The sequence below is a fragment of the Ptychodera flava genome, chromosome 12, assembly GCF_041260155.1.
Source record: "Ptychodera flava strain L36383 chromosome 12, AS_Pfla_20210202, whole genome shotgun sequence".
NCBI lineage: Eukaryota > Metazoa > Hemichordata > Enteropneusta > Ptychoderidae > Ptychodera > Ptychodera flava.
In genome coordinates this window covers 25,643,905-25,662,693 of record NC_091939.1, presented here as the reverse complement: position 1 = coordinate 25,662,693, position 18,789 = coordinate 25,643,905, and the positions used below count along the sequence as shown (strand labels likewise).

Below are 18,789 nucleotides of genomic sequence, written 5' to 3'. Positions count from 1 at the left end.
ATCGTAAATACAACTAAAACCTCTTCAAAAATGATTGCAAAATCTTCGCACAAACAATCTCTACCACGAACAGAATTAACTTTATTTTCGTCTTCACTGGCAACAACTTGGAAAAACCTTGATAAGATACCTGGAGGTTTAAGTTCTTAACTAAGCGTCCTTCAGGTAATTCGTTATAGCAGGGATGCATCTATTATTAATGGACGGTGACCTTGTTGAATAATTTCTCGACGCTCGCCGACCAATCTCGAGGAAGGAGAGTTAACGAGCAGAGACGAAGGGAGTGGGAAAGTTTGGCTACTCAATATAACTGGGCTTTATGTCTCATTTTTGGTTCAATTTCTTGAATACAATAATTACTTGGGTAGATACACAGAGACTTTTCATGAAATAGTGATGCAAATATCTATTTCGTTAAAAATAAACAAACGTCGCCGCTGAAGAAAGGGAGAAACGAGGATGTGTCGAGGCAGGTATGCCCCGAGGGCGCTGTTTTGATCGGTACATTCAAGTTGCCGGCTGTCACGTGACAAGTTTTTATTTACGGAGAGTTGAAAACGAGACGGGAGAGTCCAGCAGGATGCATTGTCCGCGCTGAGTGTAGTAACACACGGTTTTAGGAAGAAGGAAAGGGGACCACGGCGTTTTGAGTTGGTGCGCTTGAGTGTAACACACAAAGCTCAAACGCTGAGACCAGGAGAGCACGGCCTCTCCCTCGTGACAAACAGCCCGCACGTACGACCAAGTCGTATTTTGACGGCCTTCGTGATGTGGACTCCCGGTCTCTCCGCGACTTCAATTGACCGCAAACTGCTACCGTTGACTTCTGTGCTATTGGTTTTACTCGTCGTCGACAGCAGCATCCAGGTACTTGGCTATGGGCACCAGCGGAAGAGGTAGGTTTCTAATTAACGCGCCTTCCCTGCTTGCTGTTGCGTAGTTTCACGGGGAGTGAAAAAAAAAAGTTGAGCTGATATCCGCGGTATGTGACTCTTGTGTCGTGATTACTTATCGGGGTTAGCCGAGGCGGCGTATCGCAGTGTCTCCTTCATCTACGCGCTGCGGCACTTCACGACGCGGCGCTGTGTACAGGCTTTCACAGAAAACCCCCTTGCCCCGGGGGGCTTGCTGTCACAGCTTTGGCAAGTCACGCTCTTTGACTCATTAGCAATGCGGCCCCTTCATTGTATTTAGGCCAGTATTGTCAAAGGTCTACCTGTTACACCACTGGTATCTTTTGGTGTACTGCACGGACTAATATCGCTGTCCGACTACGTACAGTTGCCATCACAATTTTTTTAATGATTCTATTGCGATCATGACTCTGACCTCACACAAGAGTTCACCGCGTCGTAAAATTTTTACTGGGTCGTGCAGATTTCAACTCTGCATTCACCTGGGTTTTCATGATAGGTATACTCAAAGTCGGTGGTCGCTCCCGCAGCCTGCGTTTTGTGTCCGCGTTAATGAGGTCTGCTTTGGTTCACCGTTTTCAAGGGGATATGAAATTAATTATTAATTACCGTTGTCTGGGATGCGCATCCATGTCGATTACGGAATGTAATGAACATCTTTACCGTATCGAATGTACCTTTTGTTGATCATGTAATCGAGGTTAACTTTCAAACGCCGTCGCCGCCAAAGCAAGGTGAAGAATCCCATTTCGGCGGACGGAATCTTTGTCTTCCAGAAATTATTTCACATGTGAAAGTAATTTGCCGACGATTCCGATGGTCGATTCAATTAAAAGTCTGAGTATCTGCAATTTAATTTTGTTTGTTGTACTAATGGTTTTGTAATCTTCCTCAAAGAGACGAAAAATAGGTTTTGGGAGCACGTTCGCATCACGTAACGAGGCGGGGAGGGGGGGGGGGGGTAGTCCGCGACAAAAAAGGGATGCGACAGTCCAAATAATAGGAACGCGATAAAATGGTCTACTGGTTTATTCGGTTGTGGGGGTCAGTGTTTCCAACGGAATTCCCGACTGTGGCTGTGTTGCCCCGCAGCGCCGTCGGCATTTTAATCGGTCTGGAGAGCCCCTGGGTTATTGGGTCTCCTGGATGATGAGAGCATCAACTCTAAAGTGGCATCGCTTTTGAAGGAGGCTCCATCAGTCCATTGAAATACACAAGTCACTCCAGGGAGATATACTGTGAGGTCACCTTTCCTGAAGCTCGGTGGCACCTGGGTTGTTTGCAGGCTAGCCGGTGGGTCAGCCTTCTTCAGTTCGAATTAGACATCAATGTCCTCCCAGACCCAGCATGTTGCACCGACTTAAAGACATCATGCAGAGCTAGATTGAAACGTTTAAGTTCAAGTTCAACAACGCAAACAAAACAGGCGAGAAATATCTCCTTTCGCCATCGAACAAGTGACGATTTGAACTTTGCTTCCGCTAAGGTACAGTTATTGCAATCCTTAAGAAAAGCGATTGTAGTGGTATGTTTGTTTTAGCGAAGACAAAGAGAAAGTTGTTTGCGCTCGTACTCTGACATCACTCAGGTGACGGAGAGGGGGTATTATTATCTTGGTATTAGGAATCAGTCAAACAGGTAGAGACATATGCAACCAACATATTCACCAACCTATCAACGCAAATTCCCGTGTTCAGCCCGAATTCAACAATCAGTAGAGACATTGCTGGCACTCGCATGGTTTGCCAAGACATACTTTCCAACCCTATCAGAATCGATTGTCCGTGAAACAAACGCTCTCTTTATTTATATTTCCTTAATTCGAAGTTGATTATCGGGGATGTTTTCAGATGTGTCTAGGGCACACTAAAACATCAACGCCCGCAGGAAGGAAAACATGGTCGGGCGACTAGCAATTAACACACCCGTTGGAGTGTGTTGATTGAGTTAATTAAAAGAAAAGTAGGCCATAGACAATAGAAAAAAGAGCGTAGATAGTTTGACAGGTGATTGGCAGTTTGGGATACTCAAATATTTTAAATTCTTCTCATTGGGTAGTAAGAGCTCTTTCACTTAACAGGAAGTTTCTAATTAATTCTCAAGCGCATCGCACCTAAGCGGAGTCAAAGAATTGAACGTGCACGAAATTGTTGAAATCATTTTGGATACGGCCATCAAGCTCGCAACTACACGAGCTTCGGGAGGAACTTATTCCAGTGTATGTGCGTACCTTGAAAAAGCCACGAGATATTAAATATCTGCGAATGTTCACTTTCCATAAATCACAGAGCTTTTATACAGCGGTTACCCAAATTCCTTGATATCATATCTCGCACACTTTCCTGAAACGGGCAGTAACGCTCTATTTCTTCCCCCTTCGGCGGTCTGGGGTCGCCTGTATTCCGGTCTCCGCCCGTGTTTGTCTACTTCTGGCAGCGTCAGCCACACCCTAGTGTTTATGCTAATGAACTGGAACCTCGCTGAGAAACCGAAAGTGTATGGGCCGTGGCGGTCAGTTGCTAAGTAGGAAGATGGAATTGCTCATTTTCTTTCGAAGTGTAATTCTTTGAATGTGTTTGTTTTGCTTTTGTCTGTAGTAATGTTAAAGTTAATGCTTGTCGTGTAATCACGTCATCAGTAAAGGACGCCGACACATTTTTTGCGAGTTTGCCTTCTTTTGAGGGATAAGTCCGTTTCTTCAAAGGTTCCTAAATCCCAGTTTCTGTTCATCAAAGGATATCAATTGTCGCGTCATTCTTTTTTTCCTAACTCAGTTTATAAAGTGTACCACGCAATGCTGGGGAAGTGTGTGTTGGTTATGTGAACGAGTTGTGGCAGTTTTATCTTTAAAATCGACATCTCCGTAATTTATGCAAATTACCTTATTTGGAAGTGGCCTCGTTCACCTGTTTCGCGCGCTGTGAACGCGCAAAACTGTACAGATACGTCACTTGTTCCGAGGCCACTCCGATGTGTCGATTTGCTCAGTCGTCAAATTTTCATGATGTCTTAGGGCGCTGATAAAGCGACCTTGCGGTAATGGAAACGGTTTTTTTTCCTTTTTTTTAGAAAGTCACAAAATTCACAGGGAGCTCGGTTATGTCATAAACCCCGCCAAAAATCACTATAAAGCTGTTCTGGGGTGTCCTAGATAGGCGATAAAACGGTTAAAGCCCACCGAAGTACCGAACAAATTGTCCAGCAGCGACAATGGCCAATTGTTTGTGAAGAGTCTTATCAGACTGTTTATCACTTCATTGAAAGCGATCGCCGAGCAATAAAATGTCGTCACTTGTACGATGGCCTCTTTGTAATAATGCGAGACGACAGCCAGTGAAACTTTCGCTTATAAATGAATGTATGGCGTATTGTCTACATGTATGTGATTGAGAGTACGAAAGCTGCATGCTGAGAGAGAGAGAGAGAGAGAGAGAGAGAGAGAGAGAGAGAGAGAGAGCATTGTATAGAAGCTGACGAAACTTAATGGCACTTTCCCTACACGTCAGAAACAATGAATGATCTTAGCAGTGAACATGTAATTCGCGTGCTGCTGTTAATTAACGATGCCACGGCTGTTTGAATTTATTATACACTAAAGCACTAAAATACTTACACAACAATAAACATATGTCATGTTATCTTTATAGCCTTGAGCGTAGTTTCATTTTCCTCTTCGTCTCGTGCGCGAAAGCGGCCCGTTGCTTACAGCGTTTTTACGCTGGCATGTATTTTGTGCGATCATACTCTCCCCGTTGCCTGATGAAAATTTGCCGCCTGCACGCTTATAACGGTTCGTAAAGCATCATCGAGACGGACCATTGCGAAGGAAGCGACGAGACCCGCGTTCCCATTTCTGAGCCTTTGAATTCTATCGCTTTTTGTCTCTCGTCCCCCCCCCCCCCCAGTTGATACAAACATTATCTGATGAAGCGTGTATTTCGGCTATAGTCTTAGTGAAGTGCGCTTTCATGTCTATCGACGGCAAGACACTATTCTTCTCCGGTAAGAATGAATGCCCAGCCTTCGTGGATTTCTGCTCATGATTATTGACACACACAATGGTGACACATAAGACAAATCCCGCGTTGACTTAGTTTTACTACAGTTTGAAAACTATGATGCGACAGTAATATGTGAATAAAGCGACTGAAACTAACATTCATTGGATATCCTCTTAATTGGCGATACATAGCATGCGCTGACAAAGAGTTGACTTGACTGATTGTTTAATTGATCTGTTGTAGCCCCACGGCAGAATTAAACTAATCCAATGAGCATGTGTATGAGGCGACTAAGGTACCAGTATGTATCTTCATTTATTTCCGTAAGCACCTTACGGAAGATACATGTTCCATTATAGATAATCGTTTATGTTACTGTTTCACTAACTCTATCATCGTCATTATGAAAACGTCGCCGTCTGCACCGTTAAAGGCGAATCTCATTGTCAATGTTAATCAATTCCATAACTGTCACTATATCATCTTCATCATTGACACAATTGTTGTCGTCATCATCATCAACACCGTTGTCTTCGTCGTCATCATCATCATCATCATCATCATCATCATCATCATCACCACCACCACCATCGTCGTCGTCGTCGTCGTCGTCGTCGTCGTCGTCATCATTATAATCATCATCATCATCATCATCATCATCATCATCATCATCATCGCTACCTTCCATCACCTTGACATCTTTCACGCCAAGATGTATTTTCCTATCTGTCGGCGATCGCCCACTACCATTTTGTCACCTTTTCTCCAGATCTGTGTATTATCAAACTATCACACCACTTCTCTTCGGAAGTTGTTCGATCCAGATCTTGATATCTGAAGGAAATACTACGAACTCGAGTTGTCTTGACAAATGCTTATTAGTCCATCACCAAAAGTATGCCTCCCCTAGGATGTACCTGACGCTAGGACAATAACAATCAAACAAAAGGTCATATGGACCACAGTGGCCACGGGCTGAATGCTAAACAAGTAAACAAATAAACACAAACACACGGACAAACAACATGCAGACAACAGAAAGATGGAATAAAATAAAAGAAACAGAAAGACAATGAACACACAAACAAACAAATAAACACAAACACAAACAAACCAAACCAACAAAGAGACTGACTGCAATTGATAATATGACAAATATGTACAGTAGGGCAACGGTGAGACTTCAACGCTGGTAATCAGCCTGCTTCCGATTCGTGCCCATCTCTGTTTGGTCAGACCATTAAGAGATCTGTAGTCGTCTTGTGAGTTGTCGCGTATATACACCATTGTTGACTTTTCAGATCTGCAAAGGGGACTATGGTGTTTGGGGTGTACATGTAAAGCCGTTATATACGATAAGACAAAAGGATTATTGTAGAAGCAGTGTTCTTGTTTGAATTGGTGCCAAGAACTCAAATACTAAACGGTATTTCCATTTCCGTAAATTTACTTTCTGTTGAAATTTCGCCGTGGCCTAAATAGCGACCATGACAAACGCAAGGTGGACCAAGATAGGTCAGATTTGTAATCCCCCGCGTGTTACATAATTTGAAATGACAACTATACTATACGACGGCGACGCTAAAAGAAATAAGTTGACCGCTTTATTAGCTCCGTTGTGGACAAAAGAACTCTCTGGAGTTCTGATTTGCTGTGAGCGGGTTTGCTTCCTTGGAAAAAATCAGTCAACCGACTCTTTCTACATCGGCTGCAAAATAAATTTATGTGCTATTTTGTTAAACTTTAGGTGTATCTAAAAACAAAGTAAATGTTTTGCAAAGTCCTTTGTAATTTCAAAATAAACTGAGTGAAATAGTCGTCACAAATGCCATTTATAGCATCTTTCGTGCAGGGTTAACATGATGGTGGGCAGTTCGTTGCAGCTGAATGAAGTTTAACCCTTTGAGCGCCAAAGTCAATTTATGTCGCCTTTACAGTATATACCCCAGTCGATTTTTTTTTCAGATTTTTGCTTAAATTTTGATAAAAAACTGTAGCCAATGAAATATGATGTCCATTTTGTTCAAAAGTATCAAAATAATTACAGGAAAATTCATAAAAATGGTAAAATGTTGCACCAAAATTTTGGTGGGAAAAAGTACGGCTCTCAAAGGGTTTTAAATAAGTTGGCCATAGTCCAGCTTTTCTGACTGTCGAGTTACGCTGTAGTCTGCCGCCACAAATCACTGTTGTTCGACAAGTTCAAGTAATGGCACGTTGTAGCGTTTCCAGGCTAATCCGATTGACACCGGAGTAGCCCGGAGCAGGTGTCCAACACTCTAGAAGAGTAAACCTCGGAAGTTGTACGACGCATATTGAAAGGCGCAGAGAGCGGTTTAATACTGCGAGAGCTATTTGCAGCGCGGTCTTGAACCGTCTCACGCAATCATTACGAAAACAAGGGCGTAATTTCATGACATCCTGCCTTTCCGTGTTAATGGGTGACACTTTCTCAGCTCCGTGTACTGCTTGTTTGCTCTTTTAAACACTTGTGCGGTACTGATGTCACCGCTCTCTCATGCTCTCCAAACGATCTCGGCAATATAAACAGCTGAAAACAATGATTGTATTTCATCTGCAACACAAACAGTATTTAACAGTCAGTGTGTTTAGAATCCGGTTCGCCAGATGTACTTATCTTCCGTCTATTCACAATTGAACACTCCCCATGATTTCTAAACAGCCGCCTCGAGATAGATACACACGTTTTAACTTCCATTCTACCAGCTTAACTTTGCTGGTCACCGCGGTTTCAAAATACTGTGGGTAATTGTGGTTTGTGGTACGGGGATGTGAACGCAGATTTAGCAGGAAAAAGCCCAGATTTGTGACCACTTATATGTCGCTGTTAAGTCGTACATGTCAAGAAATTTCGAAACACCAACGCCAATCACTGCTCGAAAGCGACAGAACTATTGTTCCAGACTTTCCATGTTGACCGCACAGCTGTCGTGCAGGTTACTCGGTGAATAGGTCACGCGGGGTCACATAGCTGAGCATAATATGCTTACATTTCAAGCCGTACACTGTACAGAGTTTGTACTAGTAATTGGACGCTTCATCGCATCAGCAGCACGGTGTTTGCAAACAGTACGGTCAGACAAGTGGCCGTTTCTCGGCGTAACCAATGCGACTCCTACCCTGTTTTCTATTTAAACTCTCCCGACAAACAGCAGCGTCATTCAGAATGTTTTTCAGAAAGCACGGTGGTTTCATGCGATAAACCAAACCCGCTTCATAATCACGTTACACGTTTAGGGATAAAATGAAAGCCACTGTGAAAGAGGTCCCTCAACAAGATGCATATACCTTTTTTTCAAACATGAACTATGACCCTCTGTTCCTTTGTAAACAATTCATCGATGATAATTGGCACAGGCTTAATCTGACCATAAATAACTTGTGGTCCACTTCACAGACCAAACATAAACAGAGATATTAAACACCTATTGCCTGGTCATGAGGGCTATAGCGCCCGTCTATTACCCCGAGGGGCCGTGCGTTACCAGAAACACATCGCTATTCCCCGAGGCCGTAGGCCGAGGGGTATAGCGATGTGTTTCTGGTAACACACGGCCACGAGGGGTAATAGACGAGCGCTATAGCCCGAATAAAGACCAGGCTATAGGTGTTTTATAACACACCACATGCTCATGTTGTATTGTTATACAGTTTTTAATGTGTTTTGACATTTTGCACCGCAACAATCCATTGTGACAAGTTTACTTAGCGATGTTTCGACAGCGGTTTCAGTTGTACGTGGTATCACTTTCTTTAAAAAAATATTCGAAGCATACCTAGCGACATCCTTAGTTGCACTTTAATCTTTACCGTCGATGAGCTGTTCAAGTTCCTACGCTGTTGGAATGTTGGAAAATGTTGGAAAATCTGTTTTAGGGAATGTATCGTCACCTATCCCGGACGCACATCACGTTCTAGTCACCCGTCATTGTTGCAAAGCTCCAGACGACACTACGGTCACGTGACCGGGCACTTTTCCAAATTTGGTCAGAACTATTTCCCTAGGGAAATAGCATTTCAAAAAATACCCTCTGACGTCACTTTTGTCGATCTGGTTGGGACTAGACGTATCTATTTCCTCGTCACGTGACGTATTCTGGCGAATCGCGACACAGAATGAGCATGTGGCGTGTTATAAATAAATATAGACCTTCACCTTAGCAACGATAAAATTGTAGAGCGCAGCGCATGGGCAGCGTCGTATTTTCACTCTGGTGTATGCATGTAAGTTACACCCTGAAAACTCTCATATGCGTTTATAATAAAACGATAGTTATTTTTGATACAGTATTCTTTGATTATCTGTTTCTCATCGAATCATCGTCATTGAGAAAACTTCAGAGCTCCACTAAACAAAGCTTTGAACGGAGAGGACAAAGTGGCAAAGAGTTGAATTTTATTTTTTTTAGTGCTCTGTCTGTCTGTCTGTCTGTCTTTCTGTCTGTCTGTCTGTATGTCTGTATGTATGTCTGTATGTATGTATGTATGTATGTATGTATGTATGTATGTATGTATGTATGTATGTATGTATGTATGTATGTATGTATGTATGTGCGTGCGTGCGTGCGTGCGTATGTATCTGTATATATATATATATATATATATATATATATATATACATATGAGCATGCGTGCATTTATACACACACACACACACACACACACACACACACACATATATATATATATATATATATATATATATATATATATATATATATATATATATATATATATATATATATATATATATATATATATATATACACACACACACACACCAACCAGCTCTTGAGCTCTTGGTGTGAAATGGTTTGAACTGTGAAACCACTATTGCTGGTTGCCGCCCCAGTGTCGTCACTGTCACTGTACTTGGCAGTAGATGGCAAAGATAAAGGAAAGTTCAGTCACAGTTCACGCCCTGACTTATTCCCCTGGTCCTTCGTCGGGGCCAGTATTTCACGTCTGACGTTGACAAATATGTAAACACTCTGTCATCACTTTGAAACGGATCACCTACGTACTTACAGTCTAACCATCCACAGTCAGTTGCGTCCACACGAACTGTCCACAGTACGTTGTGCTGAGATCTTACCTTAGACAAAATATAGATGATTAATCGCTTAAAAAAAGATAAAGGACGTTTTGCACACAGACTTTTAAGTTGCCATACATACAAATTTTCCGTTCACTTTATTTATCTCGATGCGAACCTAAACCAAGTTTCAATTTATTTTAACACACCCACGAGCTGCTCTGTGTATTCGTTCCAACAAACATCCAGTGACTTTTGAATGTGGTTCTTTTCATTGCTGACCAAAACAGAAGCTGTAAAAATGCTTACGTCTTTATTGGTTTACGAGGGTGAAGCCGTGTGTGGAATGTGCGTTTATCTCTCAGGTGCAGCTGGGAGGGGTTTTTTTTAAAAGCCTTACGGCGACTGTTCGCACTCTGCTAAAACGACAGGGCAGAGCGGCGAATTTCACAGGGGAGTGATAAGTAAAACTCTCACAACTTCGCCACGCTTGGGCGACTTTTTGTTGCTATTTGGATGTGCAATTGTAGATTGAAGTGGAAAGTGTTTCTTCTATTGGTCAAGTGGCTTAGTTGAAAACAAGCAATGAGGATGAAACACAAGAAGGCTTCATGTTCGCTCTATTAAACAGTTCTGTCAACGGTCACCTTATGAGAGCGTTACAGCTCGTAGACAGTGCCAGATGAGAAAAAGGGGTCGACTCTGTCTTAGAATACAGCAAAATGTAAAATTTCATGACTTCACACACGCACGAACCTTGCTCCATCGTTGTGGCAGAAAAAAGTGAAAGAACTAGGGTATATAACCATAGCTAGTTATTTCAATGAAAATTGGAAGAGCATGTAATTGTAATTCATCACCTTTAAAGTGCAAGCGCTGAAGTGAACTGCGAAACTGGTGGGCTTTACACCATTATTGGTTTATTACACCAAGTGTGTACATCTTGGGAGACAGGCTACACAAAGACCCGTCACACAGTCTGGTAGAATTGAGATCGGAAACGTAGAACCAGCCTCTTTTGTTCCATTATTGTCTGCCATAGTACGCAATAGATGTTCAGGCCGTGCTTGGCGTTACGAGCGGCAAACACTTTGCTTCCACGCCCTCGGGGCTAAAAAACTCGAGTATCCTCGAGTTGAATTCGATACTGTACTCTGTAAAGCGACCGGGGAGAGATGGCAGCAAATACCTTAAAGCCAAGGTCGTAGAAGAAGCTCTACCATTGTTCTGTTATTGACACATCTCTGGCTCTTGTTATACTGACTCGACGGAACGTTTTCGTCAACAAGCCCCTTATAACTTCGTTATGCATCTGAAGTCTTTTGCGATAAAGATATTTCGTATCGATCGACCATTTGTACGAGGGCCAACAGTGTCATTTTGACCAACATCGCCTGCTTTGCGAATACGAACAAAAGTTTTGGCGAAATAAAAACATGCTATTTGTTGTTCTTCTTCTTCTCACGCGGGGCCCAATTAGCTAATTATATAGCCTCGGGTCGGCTGTACTGTCGATCGCTATCCTATTTTTGTCACCTTTGTCATTTTGCATGTCGCAACGACTTCCTTGCTCGGAAAATCTTGATTGGATTTTCATGTCGTACTTCTGACTTTGTTTTTACTTTTTTTCGACAAAAATTGTTTCTTATGTCGCATCATCGTTCAGTTAGCGGACGACTCCGACTAGACTCTCTGTCTAAGAGTCTGCCGGTTAAATGGCCCGGTTAAGTGGCGAACTATCAACGGAAAGCCATTGAGTATCTGTGACGGGTGTTCTATGGTCGCCTGAAAGACTTCCAGCCGTACTGCCAACTCTTCAGCATTGACCTTTCAAGTCCCGTTCGCTCAGACTGTTATCACCGACACAAAAGAAGTCAAACGTCTTTTTAGTGGTACTTTAAAACAGTTCAGGTCGTCTCCATGGTTTCATTCTGTAACCATCAACCACCACCCGTCCTCCCACCATCCGGAGCCTTTTAGTGTCTGTGCTACTTCACATTGGCATCCAACCGGGCAGTATGGAACATGAAACAATAACTTGACCAACCCTTAGCACAAAAACAGCCACTGAAAAGGATTTTAGACCTCAAGCTAAAAAAAGATTCGGAGAATGTAATAGTGTTGAAAAGACTTCAGGTCAATATTTGGTCAGACGACACCTGTTTTGTACGATATTTTTTGGCCTTGCTCTAGAAAGAGATTTGAAGAATGTCTTGGTTGGGTAAACTTTTTAGGTCAATATTTGCTACCTAGTATCTGTTCGGTAACACCCAGCACATTTTTGTCAAAATTACTTAATTCCGAGATCATACTTTACGATAATACGGAACACTCAATATATTGGGCTGTCAGCGATAAATAAACGCATTGTAAACATCAAGATACGTGAATATCAAGTAGACAATCTCACAAATTTTAATGCTGTACATGACCTTGTGATAGCTGTTGATGCCAACGTGTCCAGTGAGTACTAACCGTCGAGAGGTTCATCCGAAACTTTTCAATGCTTGCATGAAATAATAGTCTTTAAGTTAGCCTTAAAGTGCACCTATTGTCGTGTGCAACAAGTGTCGTGATCACAATTATTAGTCCCCACGGACACCGTCCGGGGGGACTTATAGGATTGGTCATGTCCGTGCGTGCGTACGTCCCTGACGTCCGTGCGTGCGTGCGTGCGTCCGTGCATGCGTGCGTGCGTCCGTCCGTTCACGCAGATATCTCAGAGATGCCTGGAGCGATTTCATTCAAACTTGGTACAAGGATTACTTCATATGTCATACAGATGCACGTCAATTTGTTTTCTGATACGATCCAATATGGCCGCCAGGCGGCCATTTTATTACAATTTTTTCATGTACAGAGCCATAACTCAGATATGTTTCAACCGATTTTATTCAAAGTTGGTACAAGGACATTGACCAATGTCATAGATATGCACGTCAATTCTTTTTGTGATACCATCCAATATGGCCGCTAGGCGGCCATTTTATTACGATTTTTTCATGTACATAGCCATAACTCAGGCATGTTTCAACCGATTTTATTCAAAGTTGGTACAAGGATATTGACCAATGTCATACATATGCACATTGATTTGGTTTTTTTACGATCCAATATGGCCGCCACGCGGCCATTTTGTTCCGATTTTTTCATGTACAGAGCCATAACTCAGGCATATCTCAACTGATTTTATTCAAAGTTGGTACAAGGACATTGACCAGTGTCATATATATGCAAGTCAATTTTTTTTGTGATACGATCCAATATGGCCACGAGGCGGCCATTTTATTACGATTTTTTCATGTACAGAGCCATAACTCAGGCATGTTTCAACCGATTTTATTCAAAGTTGGTACAAGGATATTGACCAATGTCATACATATGCACATTGATTTGGTTTTTTTTTACGATCCAATATGGCCGCCATTTTGTTCCGATTTTTTCATGTACAGAGCCATAACTCAGGCGTATCTCAACTGATTTTATTCAAAGTTGGTACAAGGACATTGACCAATGTCATAGATATGCACGTCAATTTGTTTCGTGATATGATCCAATATGGCTGCTGTGCGGCCATTTTGTTACAATTTTTTCGTGTACAGAGCCATAACTCAGGCATGTTTCAACTGATTTTATTCAAAGTTGGTACAAGGACATTAACCAATGTCATACATATGCACATTGATTTGTTTTGTGATACAATCCAATATGGCCGCCGTAAGGCCATTGTTTTTCGATTTTCCATGTCCTGAACCATAATTCAGACATGTATCAAGCAAATTTATTCAAAGTTGGTACAAGGACATTGACTTATAGTATACATATGTACTTCGATTTGTTTCTCGATATGGTCCGATATGGCCACATGGTGGCAACTTTGTTATGGTTTTTTTCATGTCGAGAGCCATAACTCTGGCAAGTCTCAACTGATTTTATTCAAAGTTTGTACCTTGACATTGACTTATGTCATACATATACGTGTTGATTTTTTAAACAGTAAGATCAAATATCGCTGCGTGGCGGCGATTTTGTCACAATTTTCTCATGTACTGAGCCATAATTCAGACATATTTCCACCAGTATCATTCAAAGTTGGTACAAGGACATTGACCTATTTCATACATGCTCGTCAATTTGTTTCACGTCATGTAGCAGTATCATGTCAATTATTGAAGTTTCATAATTAGGCTGATATGTCAAGAAATACTGCATCAAATTTCATGAAACTTTGTACAGAATCTGATTATAAGCTCACATTGCTTTAACAGTGAAAAAGACATTTATCAATGTCATTTTAATTAATTTGTAATTGCATATGTAATGAACTTTCCTAATAGAGTGATATATCCACAAATACAACGTCAAATTTGATGAAACTTGATACAGATGTTGATCTCATAGTGTTGTAAATACTGCATTAAACTTTATGAAATATGGTACCGGTGATAATCTGTTAGTGTTAGGATAGTATGAAAAAAAGTTTTGCAACATCCTGTTAACTGATTCCAGTTGACTTATTTAATGACCTTTAGGATAGTGGCCTACATTGGTTTTATGTTTTCATCACCATGGAACTCATTCTTGGCCATTGAGTGCCATCTGTATCAAAGTACTTTTATCACAGACCTAATGAAGAGGACTCTATCCTCTCTGAGGACCTGTAATCAAAGTACCCATTTACAAGTGGGGACTGTGTCATCAACGATGACTTGTTATAAATATTTGAAATATCGACCACACTGAATTTATGTTTATTATTTTGTACAACTGATGCTGCGTTATTTTTTCATAAAATGCCTGTCACTCTCTTCCTATACTTAATGCATTTTAATCGAGTCGTTTAATGTGTACTAGATTCGAATGCCGATGTATGACTTTGGTTTTTTAGCCCAGCGACGCGGAGCTTATCAAGTATGTGGTTGTGTGTCCGGCGTCCGTCAACATTTTTACAGTCAAAATCCTTCAAAAACGGCCCCTCCGATTCCTACAATATATAGTGTACAGGTCCCCAGGAATGACCTAAATCAGATTTGTTAAACTGGTGATGAAATGTGCAAATTTGTATTTTTAGTCTAATTTTGCGGCATAATCTTCTTCTTAACGGATGGTTCGACATCTTTAACATTTGGTATACAGGTCCCTTGTGATGACCTAAATCAGATTTGTTCAAACTGTGATGAAATATGCAAATTTGTATTTCTATGGCGATTTTGTTATTTTTGGTTGAAAAATCTTAAAAATCACCCTTTTCAAGACTGCTGGTCATATAGCTTTGGTCTTTGGGATATAGGTCCCTAGAGGTAACCTATTTCAAATTTGTACAAATTGCTACGAAATCTGCATATTTGTATTTTAAAGACAATTTTCTTGTCATTTTTCATTTTTTCCTTCAAAACCGCTTGTCTGATAGCTTTTGATATTTGATATACATATTCATACGGATGATAAAAATGTGATATATTCAAATTATGATGAAATCTGCAATTTTGTATTTTTGCCATTTTTGGTCATTTTTTTTCTGAAAACCAGTCTGATAGCTTCGATATTTGGTGGACATGTTTCTAGGGATGATCCTAATGTAATATTTTCAAATTATGATGATCTTTAATTATGTATTTTTGCGGCTATTTTTGCCATTTTGGTCAGGCCGTCCTGAATTGAGCTACAAAAGATTTCCACCTTCTTCATAAAAACAAACCCCCCAAAGAAACAAAACATTTTTCACAAATATTTATTCTCCACATAACAAAGCGAAGCTCTATTTACTGCTAGGTCGCTTTCATTAGGCGTACGCCTCGTAAAAGACCTAAACGAAATATGTCCATCGACAGAAAATCTGAAAAATGCCAGACACATGTAGTTAAAACAGAGGCCACAAAATGACATGATACTGTAACATTGACTACAGAAATCAACATGCACACTGTACAACATGTAGCTGATGTGGAAACATATAAGGAAAATAAGCAATATGGGGGGAAAATGCAAATGTAAAGAAACATTTCAGAACCACATTAATTTAAAATGGGAGCTGATCGCAAGGTTAAATTGGTCTTGGTATAAACCACATTACGGTCATCGGGTTGAGAATTGTTGAAGATTTTGGAAATGGCAATTTTTAGTTTCAGTTTCGGCACTGTTGTGTTGTGATTGATTTCAAAGTTCACCGTCACCGATAATCTGACATACTGACATCTATATAGATTCGATGTGATTTGTTGCTTGGCATGCCTTTAACCGGGGTTCACGGTCAGTCTTATGTTTAGTTCCGTTTGATTATTTATTGTACTAAAGCCTCTGCCATTTACAGCAGTCGTTTCCGCAACTAACTGCTGCCGTTAAATAATGTGGTCAGGCCAGACAGCTCCCTTTGGGTCGACTTGTAATTCAGCCACGGTGATCCAGAGGGACCGTGTGGTACTTACTTTGTTTGGCATTTCGCTCGTTTTAGTTCCACGCTTTTGAGAATTCATGTCAACAATGGTAGCGTGGAGGTTAGAGCTGAGCTCGCAGGCGAAGCCCGGAAGATCTTACATAACGGTACAATTCAGAGGTTGCGAACTTTGCAGCGTGACAAGTTGGTGTGAAATGGCCAGTTTGTAAAGAATTTGGAATTATGAAATGTTGACTCTGAGGAGAGCGGCTTCCTGTTACAGTTCAGTGATGGCTAACCGGCGCACATCAATGACATCAATGTCTCCATCTCGCCCACAAATCTCGCGTAAAACTTGATCATTCACGATTTTCTGTTCTGACTTAACCGGTGGAGCTTGTATATTGGATGGAGTGACAAGATTTCGTCAGAAACGGGTATAGTAGTGTCGAAACTTGCTTTCCACATGCAGTATTACTTATCTCATCATCCACACCTATACCAATATATAAACAGCACCGTGTAATCCAAGTTAAGGGAAATAGTGGCGCAAAATGCTTTTCAAACCCATTGAGATATGTCATGTCACCCAAAGGTGAAGAAAACACACCACCCTATCGTGACACATCACATACCATTATTATCTCTGTGGATATGGCCTACACAGAGCATATCTTCATCCTCTCCTGTGTGACCTTTGACCCGATGGAGAGATTTGGAAAACACGGTATGCAGTCTGGAAGCTACTATTACGTGGGCACTTGTCGTGCTTCTGGTAATACGGGGTGTCTTTAATACAGTAGCTTGTTAGTCGTTACAGCAACTATTCTCTTTCAGAGAGAGAGAGAGAGAGAGAGAGAGAGAGAGAGAGAGAGAGAGAGAGAGAAGGGGATTGGTAGATAACTTGAAAGTCCTAGGGCTTTTTCCGCAACATTGATATCATATATTTTATCAAGAACAATAATAAGGGTGTAAAGGTGACTTGGTCAGAGGGTCACGGTGCGTTTGTTCCATCCCCAGCAGAGCAGACTGCCGTACTAGAATAGGACTACAGAATATCCTGGCTGGTGAGACAAGACGGCTGTCAAGCCCTCGCACCTGTCCTCCCAAATGTGTAACGGATGCAGGCATGGCAGGCCCATATGAAATACATGTAGTTGGAACGCATCCCATCTTCAAGGCCAGGGTCTGCTGAAAGATATGCTTTTCAGCTGCCCTGATAAACAGCTCACAAACAGTGAACAGACGGACGGACGAGAGGAGATAACAGGACAATGGGAGTTTGCATTCGTGTGTGGGTTTGAGTCATTGGCCCTTTCACGTCGTATAACTAGTTCGTCTGCCCAGGCACCCTCTGTGTTTTATTTGCACTTCAAAACAGCATCTCGCTGTGTTTCAATTCACCAGTTAAAAAGAGCCTGACATTTATAAGAGGGACTTTGTTTCACGCTAACCTCGATATCAATTGGCGTAGAAGAGTGCTCATTCTTGTTGGAGTACAGCTTTAAGTCACATTTTTCGATCGGTTGAGAGGTTTACTTCGCAAGTTCTAGCAGAAGGGACATCGACGTACGCTATAAGGTAATGGGCCGCCCTGTGGGCGGATATGCAGCCCACTATATCTACACGGACCGCCTAGCAGTGGAAAACGTGATTTTGACAGCTGAAAACGTAGATTACGCGAATCATCACGCCCTCAGAGGATCATTCGATAAATGTCCGTTTACAAATTTTTCCCATTTTACTGTAAAACTATGTCGTTAGTGGTATTGTGGCTTTGGGTTCTGTAAACATTGCTTTACTTAAAGTTTACTCAATTGAAGTTAACAAATTAATAGCATCACTTAATTTATTCCGTTGCTTTCAAGGTTTTTCGCCAGGCACTACAACGAAATCCCAACAACGCTCATAAATGTACCATGACGCTATCATATTCTTGAGGAAATTACCTATTTTGACAATATACAGGGCATGCCAGCGACTCAGTGTGTAGACCCGGCCTGGTGTTCTATATACTGATCTTGCACCCATTGTTGGTCTTGTTATCGGCTGGAATAGTTTATTTCGAAGCGACTGGACAGCGTACAGCTGAGCGTAGGCGTTGGTCAACTCGGGCGAGGTCTTTCCGTTGACCTGGCAGATATCCAAACAGGATTTCATAGACGTGTGTTCGACAATTTGTGGACAAGAATTTACATGATATGACATTGGTGTGATTTTGACCATGCTTTAACGCACCTTTCGCTGCGAATTAGTTTTCCTCTGATCGGTCCATTGTGGTTGCAAGTTAAGTTTGAAAGCTCACAGTTTCGGGATGATAATAAAAAACACGGGCAACAAGAGGATACCAAAATCCACTCTTACTTTTCGCACGTGACGAGTGTCTATCTCTATAGTCCACCATGTCTAAAGGCTGGTATGGATGCCCTCATCACGTGATATTGA

At 41.5% G+C, this 18,789-nt stretch overlaps 1 protein-coding gene across 3 annotated transcripts in view; it reads left to right on the top strand.

The window, feature by feature from the left end:
* The first annotated feature begins 521 nt into the window (after positions 1 to 521).
* Positions 522 to 18,789, top strand: part of LOC139145511 (collagen alpha-1(XXVI) chain-like) — a 48,632-nt gene continuing 30,364 nt past the window's right edge. The window contains exon 1 of one of the 3 annotated variants that reach the window (XM_070716737.1): positions 522 to 896. In XM_070716737.1, coding sequence (XP_070572838.1) covers positions 769 to 896 — 128 coding nt within the window. In that variant the 5' untranslated portion in view covers positions 522 to 768. The remainder of the gene's footprint in view (positions 897 to 18,789) is intronic. The other 2 variants (XM_070716735.1, XM_070716736.1) reach the window with 2 other exon arrangements.